At 40.2% G+C, this 10,207-nt stretch overlaps 1 protein-coding gene across 1 annotated transcript in view; it reads left to right on the forward strand.

Annotated features, from left to right (window-relative positions):
• The first annotated feature begins 1,072 nt into the window (after positions 1–1,072).
• The window catches only part of LOC122550759 (protein shisa-2-like), a 21,867-nt gene continuing 12,732 nt past the window's right edge, over positions 1,073–10,207 (forward strand). The window contains exon 1 of the mRNA XM_043691977.1: positions 1,073–2,202. Within this exon, the coding sequence (XP_043547912.1) occupies positions 1,869–2,202 (334 nt within the window). The 5' untranslated portion in view covers positions 1,073–1,868. The remainder of the gene's footprint in view (positions 2,203–10,207) is intronic.

A 10,207-nucleotide genomic window follows, 5' to 3' on the forward strand; every position in this document is an offset into this window, starting at 1 on the left:
ACGTTAAATCTGCATTGAGTGTATGTAGAGAACCTTTGAGGACAGGACCGAAAAGCCAACACCTGTTACTGTAATTCCCAGAACCCACAAGCCCGTCTTCAAACTTTGTTTGACCTCACATTTGTCACAAACAACAATGAAAGAAACATCAGTCTGCCCGGTCCTCCCGAGTGATTGGATTGGGTCTGCAGCACCGCAGCTATAATTTTGGCCTGGTCTCATTGATTCATATTAACAGCTTCCAAACAGAATTGGAAAACCAACTTCCCCTGTACATGGCTGACGATCCAACGCAACTGAACGTAGTCTGCATCGCCACGTCTCTACCGGTTATAACTTTGTTCAATTGACATGTTTTGGTAGCAATATATGATCCGGGTACATTACTACGATGAAAGAAATCGGAAAATCACCCACGTCCCATTTCCTGTTTAACAATGAAATCTCCATATTTGACTTTCTGAATACGAATATTACCATAGCAACAACAGCAAATACAGCAACTGCGCACCTTGATCAGAGATTCTGCTGAAATAAGGTTCTGAACGACTTGCTGTACAATTCCGGCGTATTTCCCCCCGATTCCCAGTGGGGTTTTCCCTAAAAACCGTGTATTGTAGCTTTTATCATTTGCTCCCGTTAAAAGGGTTCCTATGACCTCTTAACTATTACCTGTAACTACTTTCCATTCTTCGTTGTTCACAACAGTGTGGAGGCTGTTGCAAACACAAAACCAAATTCACGTTAATTCAGAGTCCGGACCGAGTGAGGAAACCATGTGAACCCGTCCTCAAAGTTTCTCCCCCATTTATCTATGCAGCTTGTCATGAACTTGCACAACCAACAGCCCTCTGGCGTTATGTTTGAGCCCTCGGATACCTGCATCAAGTGGTCAAAGACTTTTTCAAAGTATTGCACATATTTCTAGCGAATCATTCAGTTTAAGATTATCCATCTTGCCAAGGGAATAAATGGCACACAATGGCATCAGGCACATTAAGCTTGGCCACTGAAGAAACTCCAATTCCCATGGGAACTTGATTTTCACGCAGACTCAGACCTATGCGCAAGTCCTGTATAATATGAAGCGGAGACTGCTGGTGAGACAGTGAAAAGCAGGGATTGTCGGAGCTGGAGGCTGTTAGTACTGAGCGGAGCCAGAGGTGGGGATGGCTTCAGCTCCGGCGCTGACACTCGCCTAACTGCTGCGCCTGGTTTGTGCAAGCTCCTGGATATAATAGAGGCGAGAATCTGCCAGCGTCTGTGCTAGTCCCAGCCTTTGGACAGAGCGGGCTTTTTGAACCGTTTTATTCCCCCCAAAAAAGTTGACAATCCCTTGTGCACGGGTGTACCTCAGGGATTCTGTGCTAAAATGCAGTAGCAACAGTGTCTTTGCCTTCAATCGGGTCGGGCGGATTACAATGCTGAGAAGGAAGAGTTAAAGGTGATGCATACGGAGCTGGACTGGAGACGGAAGGGGAGTAGCTGGTATCCACTGCTTGGAGATCTGGATTGAAAGACGTTTGTTTTTTGTTCTTGTTACTGCTCCCGGTTCAGAAGCACCGTGGAGATGTTGGGCAAAGGGGAAAGTGTCACTTGCTTGTTCCAGTAAAACCAGCAACTAAATCAGATGTAATCGTGAATCGCCTGGATGAAGATGGGAAGTGAAATCTGCCTCCCCTTCATTTGCTTTGTTGTTTAAAGACTGTGGGTCTGATGTCGGGGTCTCTCTGCCCCTCTTTTCTAATTTCCGAACTAACTAGGATGTTTTAAAAGCTGGGCAGAGTGTGTGAAGGCTCCTCATTGTTGTATTTTGCTGCCTGTCTCTGTGGTTTGACCCCTGACCTGTGGCTCCTGGTCACTTGGGGATGGGTTTGATGATGAGAAGCTGCAGGGTGCTCCCGGGTTGGCACCTTCTGCTCGCCGCTGCTTTCTTAGTGGCCCCGGTTCCGGTCAATGCCAGCGGAGAGTATTGCCACGGCTGGCTGGACTCTCAGGGGAGCTGGCACCAAGGGTTCCAGTGTCCCGAGCGCTTCGACTCAGGCTCGGCCACCATCTGCTGCGGCTCCTGCTCCCTGCGCTACTGCTGCTCCAGTACTGAGGCCAGACTCGACCAGGGTCACTGTCACAACGACCAACCGGCGGTGAGCAGCGGCGATGCGGCCGGCGGCGAGGGCAGGGACAGTGCTAACTCCTCAGCAGGTAAGGCTACAGCACATCCAGATTACTTCTAATCACAACGCAATGTGTGAAGGTCAGCTAGAGAAACAGAAACGCCATAGATAAGGCTCATCAGATCAGGTCAGGAATATAAGGACCAGCATGGACTTGTTGAACCGAATGGCCTACTGTAAAACTCTCAATCCTGTGTGAAAGGGCTTAGATTTCTGTCAACTCACTAGGATTTCAACCTCCCCCTATAATATAAATGATGATGAAATGAAGACTACACTGTATAAAGTGGACTTTTGTGTTTTCGTTTTGAATGTGTTAATATTCAGAAACTGGTCTGTCCAAACAAGAAGTGTGTGCCTTTGGAAGTTTCAGTCTTTTTCTAAAGCAGCTTACTTTGGGGGGGGGGGGGGGTGGCTTCAAATAGGAACTTGGACTTCGGAGCAAGAACAGGCCATTCGGCCCTTCTAACCTGCTCCTCTATAAAGTCATTCGCTATCTCGCTATCTCAATTCTATTTCCCCGTCTGCCCCCATCCCCATCTTAGAGCGGGTCCCTTGCTCCAATGGTTACTCTCAGACTCTGTAGGAATCCTGGGCCGAGGTATGAGGGAAGCTGCAATCAGGGTCCAGGAGCATTGAGGTCTAGTCATTGGAGACAACAGCTCCATACCAACTTGACAGGGCTTCCAGGCTCATAAAATCGGGCAGAATGCCGGGCATTTGCTTAGAGCGAGGTCAGAGGGTACATGTTACAGAAGTCTAATCGTGGCCTATACATTGTGCAGCGAATAACAACCGGAAAGTCACCCCCTGTCACAGTAATTTAGTTATGAGTGATAGTTCTCATTATTAGTTTATGACACAATTAATGTTCCTCTGCACAGTAAATAACCAACTGCATTTGTTTTTAATTTAACCTATTTTCCTTCTAATCAAGCTGTTTGGAGATGTTATTATACACTTCTGAAGCGGGTGGGACTTGAACCCGGGTCTTTCAGTCTAGGGGATAGGGACACGGGGGCCCAATGCGGGGAGCTTTTGTTTTAATTGAGATGCACACGTGTATGTGTGGATCGTAGGTTATTGGTTTTCTCCCCAAATGGGCGCATGCAAAATACAGGCTGCGGGTTTGAAATTGTTGGTTCAGTATCATGGAAAACTAAACGTTTCCCAGATTGTTTTAAGTAATAAGATGAAGATAACTTCCGGTCATTGCAATTTCTTTAACAGCGCAATTCGGAAGAATTAAAAGACCACACAAGTGATCGGAAACCAGGCTTCAAAAATATCCAGACAAAAACACAACAAATTAACCAGACAAAATAAATAACGTGGCATCGTAACTTTCCCATGGCTTCCAGCCCGAGCGGAACGAGAAGTTATTTTAGAGCGTGATCACTTGTGATTCGCTTCCTTGTGTGGAACAGCTCTTGAAATGTCCACATACCTGAAGAGCTATTTTGTCAATTCCGAATCCATCTGTCTAATGTTGGGTTCCATTTGGATTCTTTATCTGTTTACTCCGGCCGGGGTTTACTGAGAATATTTGCGCACACTGTCGATTCCTACATCTGAACCTTTGCGTTTAACGACTGGAAAGTGAAAAACTATTCACAAAATACAAGCTCTTCTCATTTTGTGAAATGTTGAATGATATTGTCCACCAAACTCATTAACTCTGTTTCACTCCACAGAGTTAAAAATCACACAATACCAGGTTATAGTCCAACAGGTTTGTGAGTGCCGCTTCGAAATATAGTGCTTCCAAATAAACCTGTTGGACTATAACCTGGTGTTGTGTGGTTTTTAACTTTGTACATCCCCAACACCGGCACCTCCAAGTCATCACTCCACAGATGCTACCAGACCTGCTGAGTCTCTCTAGCAGTTTTTGTTTTTGTTTCCGATCTCCGGCATCCAAAATCCTTTGTTTTATTATTATTCCGATAGTATATACTTTATTCGTACATACAATGGAAGATTGAGCTTTCTTTATGGACATGGAATAATCTTTAGGAAATATATCTAGCACATATTGGCTTTTGAAAGCAGAAGATTGCTAAAAATATTAAGTGCTGGGATGATTAAGCTGGAAGAGAAGCTGTAAACCTTTAATGCAGTGCTTATGTATTAAGCTATAATGACAACAGATTAAGCATGAATTCTTCGTCTTACAAGATTTAAGGAAATATCTGATACAAGCCATTGTCCTTTTGAATGCATGTTAGTGCGGGGACAACAGTTAAATGTCCCAGATGTATCTTAAGAATTTTAAAATTTTATTAGACATGTTGACGAAAGTAAAGACAATAAGAGATGATGTCTTCTCACTAATACAAAAAAAATTACGAACGATAGAAACTTTAAAGGATGAATAACGATGTGAGTTTGCAGTGTGCCATTTTACCTGTTGGGAACTGAATTAAAGTCTGGCTGGGCTGATGAGATGACAAGTTATTTTTCCACCACAACTAGTTTGGTTCAGATCAGGAGTCTGGTGCTTGTTTGCTGGCAGCCTATGTTTACATTGCTGAAATGACTCATCTGACTTCTGGCAATACAATAAGGACCATGAAAAAAAAATCAACGATTTTATCACCACTGAAATGAGTACATGAATGTGCCAGTCTCCTATGATTTGAATGAAAAATGAGCTAATGTAAACTCTTTTTATATTTCAAGTTCCTGCTGGTTGATGGGGTCTCTCTGAATACTTTGTTCAAATGGAATCCCGAATCTGTAACAAATCTGCTTCACCTGAAACATTTTGCATTTTGTGTGTTTTTGTAAACCAGCTCATATTGATTGTAATAGCAGTTTGTTAGTCACCATGGCACTCCTACTATTGATGTCAACCATAAGTCTTACTTTTTTTAAAATGAATGGAAAATCCATTGGCCAAATCATGTTTTATTTGGTTGAACGGATTTTCAAAAGGTGCTTGACAAAATACGACACCATAGACCTGGAAAGAACATTAAAGTCCAGGGGACTAAATGGACAGTCGCCAAGGAATCTGCAGACTAAAAGAGTGTATACTGTCTTGTTCATCCAGGTGTGAGTGCCAGTCTGCTGCTCTTTTTGATATATATATATAAAGTTATCCTCAGCATACAGATCATCAGTTCAATGTTTGCAGAGGGCACACAACTTGGAAATGTAGCAAATAACAACAGAAGACTTTGAAAGGAGTCTGTGATATTTATTATTGGGAAGAAACTGTGCACATATGGGACAATGGTCAGCTCTCAGCTGGAATATTGCATTCAGTTCTGGGTTTTATATTTCAGCAAGTTGTCATTCGGAATGCATTGTGTGAAAGTGTGGTGAAAAGGGATGCAATAGCATTTTTCAAAAAAGGTATTCAGTGAATACCTATAGGGAAAGTATCAAAAGAATCAACATGAAAGTGGAAAGGTATTGGAAAGGTCTTTTAAAGAAATGACACAATTCTGATGGGCTGAAGCTCCTCTTTCTGTGATTTTTGATTCTATGAATTCTTGAATCACAGTCATTAAGAAAATTAAGTCCATTGAATCCTGATAAAGCTGCACACATATATAGTGTAAACTATCCATAGAACTGTCAGACCAGGGAACTGCTCTCCTATCAAAGAAAGATACTGGTGGTGTTTAACCTGAGTGCCACCACACACCAGGGAAAGGGATAGGTTGAGAAGGAGAGTCCTACAAGGTATCATGAACCCATGATATTAGCATCACTCTGCAATATGGACCAACAATCAGGACAACTGAGCTAACCAACTCACAACACACTAATAGTTGCCAGTGCTTTCAGTATACAAAAGTCCAGTATGACCTGAAGCATCAGTCGTTTTTTTTCTTCATGAATGCTGCAATACTTACTGAGTAAAGTACTTCCATCAGTCTTTTTTGTTGCATATTTAAAGCATGACACTCCTTTGTTGAACAATACAAAGAAATGTACAATTTACTTATGTAGGGCTAGCTAAGCTGGGATAATTGATCTAGTTTGGGCAACAGATGCTTTTTTTTCACTGAAGTACTATTAATAAATACAATATCTAGCATATTTAAGCATCTACATTATTTTGATTTCATAAATATATTAGAACAAGAATTTCTCTGGTCCTTATTTGGTACGGTACTCAAAATGTTGAAGTTTTCTGTTTGGTAATTCAGTGAAATTGTGAATGTGATGCCTATGGACCAGTGAAATCCCTCGCTCATTGTGTAGATCGTATTGTGATTGTCAGATGAGGGGCAAGACAATATGCGAGAACCAACTAACAATTTCAACTAGTAGCAGTAAACCATTAATGAAAGCTAGTTTAATAGAAATGGTTTTGTACTCTTTTTGGAACATCGCAACTAGTTAACAGTATTATTTATAAAATAGATTCCACTAAAAATCACGAGCATTCACTTTTCAATGGACTATAAAAAGGGCATTAATTAAAATATTCATATGCATTTCAATCCAATTCATAATGGCAGAGATTTACAGCTTGAGAGCCACTGCTTATAACTGAAATTAATTTATAGCCCAGTTTTGTTGGATGTCAGACATATAGACAGTTTTAAAACCTGCACTCATTACCACTTTAAATAAGCTGGAACCTGTGAAACCCAAGCTGTGTGATGTGTTGGACCTATTTGCCCGTCAATAGTATAACAGCCATATAGTTAACCTACTTTTGCATAGCCAAATACAAAAAAGCATCCTAGATTTCCAAATTGGGAATACCAGTTTTAGAATGATCTGCCAAATGAAAATGTCACAGCGGATGTAGAGGGAACCTTCTAAAGTTAGGGATAAGATAAAGTCCAAGTGCAGTTGAAAGTGGCATTTGTCTTTTAGCTAAACCTGGGAAATGGTTTCATGAGTGCTTTGGATGCAAAAAGTAAAAGAAATAACTTTTTAAACCATGACACGCCTTTATTGAAGAATACAAATTATTGTACAATTTAGTCATGTAGGATTAGCTAAGCTAGGATAAATGATCTAGTTTGGGCAATAGATGCTTTTTTTTCACTGAAGTACTATTAATAAATACAATATCTAGCATATTTCCCCTTTAATAAAATATGTTAATATAGGCAATCTAACATCATGACAGTTAAAGTCTCTACTCTCATCTTTTGTTGAGAAAGTGCAGTTAATGTAAAATTTTCCAAGTTAATTTTTCCTTCTCATATTAACACATTAATCCACAGTAACCTACATCAGAACTTATGGTGTGGAAGGAGAAAAAGCTATTTGATTAGTCTGGTGAAAGAAAAAAATTTATAGCGTGGAAGGAGAAAAAGTTATTTGATTAGTCTGGTGAAAGAAAAAAAACAGCTGGGAAGTCCCAGCAAATAATGCACTTTCTAATCAACCTGTTATAGAGATGTTGTTACTTACCTCTGAAGGAAGTAAGATTTGAATAATTCAGAGGTTGGGGACACTCCCACTGCACCATAAAAGCACCTCCCACTGAGCTTCATGAACAGTGGCTCAATTAGAAACAAAAGCTGAAATGTGACCTAGTGTAGATTCTAAATGCTGCCAATTAAGAAAATATTAGGTTGACACCAGTTGTTACTTTGGCTTTTAGTGCTCAGATTCAAGGATAATTGTAGTTCCATGCTGAATTGAAAAGAAATTTGTAAATTGTCCCAATTGTGTTGACTCCATTGAATTATTTTATATCACCATATTTTCATCAACCAAGAATGTTTCAAGCTGCAGTGCAAGTCTTGCTGGCATTAAGCATAGAATCTAATTGCAGTAAACTGATACAGAATGAAACACAATGTATTTCACTACTTTATTTCACAATTGATCATCAGGGAAACAGTAGATGAGGTGTTCAGTGATCTATTATTTGTAGAGAATTGCTGGTGCTAATTGTTCGCTGTATTTACATTTGCACTGTCAGTGTACTTTGAAAGTAATTATTTGAAATATCTAAAAATGCATCTTTAACTATTTAACGATGAGATAGATTTTTGAAATTTCAGGGAGTTGAGGGTAATGCTGAGCTACCAAGAGGTGATGAGGTCTGAGGCAGATCAGTGATGATCTTATTGATTGGTTGGACTAGTTGATGGATCAAATGGCCTACTTCTGCTATTTTTAATGTTCTTTTGTAAAGTATTGTTGTGCCATATAACTGGAAATAAAAATATTACTTCTGCATTTTGAGGACTGGGCATTGAGCCTATTCACTGGAGCTCATGCATAGGCATTTTTTGCAGGCCATAATGCTGAAATTATTCTGGGGGTAAAATACCAAAAATATTCATAACACAACTTTACCACTGAAGCATGAATATTTGTATCATTAAAATATAAAGCTAATTATAGCTGTGTGATAGAGGCCATTCATGTGCAGTGTGCCATAATTCCTTTCATGCATAAGAATTTGCTGTGACTATATGCGCTGGGAATCTAACAGGACATGTGAGCTTGTAAACTAGACAGAATGTGTGATTGCAGTGACAATGATCTTCAGGTCTTGTTTCACTTGTGTGAAAGCCCCTTTACAACTCTCACCGATTTCTCTCATTCAACTTGCTATAACTAGCAGTCAAAGACAATTCAGTACCTGTGTTCCAATATTTTCCAATATCCCATTCCAATGTGATTATGCAGTAGTTTTTTTTTATCAAGCTGAACTGTTGTTCATTGACTTTCAATTAGTCAGTGAAATCCTAGAGCTGGCTCTAATCCAGAATTACTACTGCTGATCTGAGCCCTTGGTGGAGTGTTGCTTACAGGAAGAATGGTTCCATGATGAAGAACTAGAACAGCTGACAACAGCACAGAAACAGTGCTAAACTTGTAAAAATGATTGGTTATGTTACAACTGGAATATTGGGTTCAATTTTATGTGCTGAAATTTAAGAAGAATGTGAAGGATACATAAGAGATTTACCATGATGCACCAGAGTTAGTGATAACAGCTGTTGATTATGTGAGACAAGAGGAACTCTGGCTTTTTAAATAGCACAAAGAAGGTGTGGCTGAGCTGCAATAGAGATGGTCAAGAGAAAATAATTATACCTACCAGTTAGTGAGTTGGTAATTTGATTTTAATTTAATTTGTCATGCAAAGGACAAAGAAGTTACAATAACTTTTAACACTAAAGAACGTAAAAAGCTCTTGTTTCCAGAAGCAGAATCTATAAAGATTTAAAATAAAACAGAATAAATGTTTTGAGGAGAAAAAATAACTTGAACTGATGCTTCTGCCACTTAGAGAGTAGCATTGTCTGTGGGCTAGTGGAGAATGCTCAGCTATAGAAAAAAAGCTGAAATTAAATGAAGTCCATCTCTAAGTTTGTCAGAGGTTCACCCTTAATCTTTATGCACACTGTTGGTAAAATTTGCAATTTGCCAGCATAGCACATTACCATCTGCTCTCTACCCTGCCTGGATAAGGTTGGTTTCAGCTGGTATGACCTTGGAAAGAGTTTGGGGAGATAGAGATTCAAGCAAGATGATAAGTGGGCTTTGGTGTGAAGTGGAAATAGTGGAAAGGCAAGTTGCAAAGGGGATACAAACAGTTTACAGAAAGACAAAAACAGAAATTGCTGCAAAAACCCAACAGGTCTGTGAGCACCTGTGGAGAGAAAGCAGAGTTAGCATTTTGGATCCAATCACCTTTCATCAGGGCTGAAGGTGCAGCAAGTAATCAGAATGACTAATGGAATGTTGGCTCTATTTCAAGGGGATTGGAGTAGTGAAATCTTACTACAACTGTCCAAGGTGCAGGTGAGACCACATCTGGAGTACTATGAGTTGTTTGATCCCCTTATCCCTTAAGAAAAGGTACCATTTCATTGGAGGCAGTTTAGAGAAGGTTCACTAAAATGATCCCTGGTACGCAGGGATTGTCTTATGAACAAAGATTTAAAAAGTAGATTAGATTACTTACAGTGTGGAAACAGGCCCTTCAGCCCAACAAGTCCACACCGACCCGTCGAAGCGCATCCACCCAGACCCATTCCCCTGCATTTACCCCTGCACCTAACACTACGGGCAATTTAGCATGGCCAATTCAC

The sequence above is a fragment of the Chiloscyllium plagiosum genome, chromosome 6 (genome assembly GCF_004010195.1).
Source record: "Chiloscyllium plagiosum isolate BGI_BamShark_2017 chromosome 6, ASM401019v2, whole genome shotgun sequence".
Taxonomy (NCBI): Eukaryota; Metazoa; Chordata; class Chondrichthyes; order Orectolobiformes; family Hemiscylliidae; genus Chiloscyllium; species Chiloscyllium plagiosum.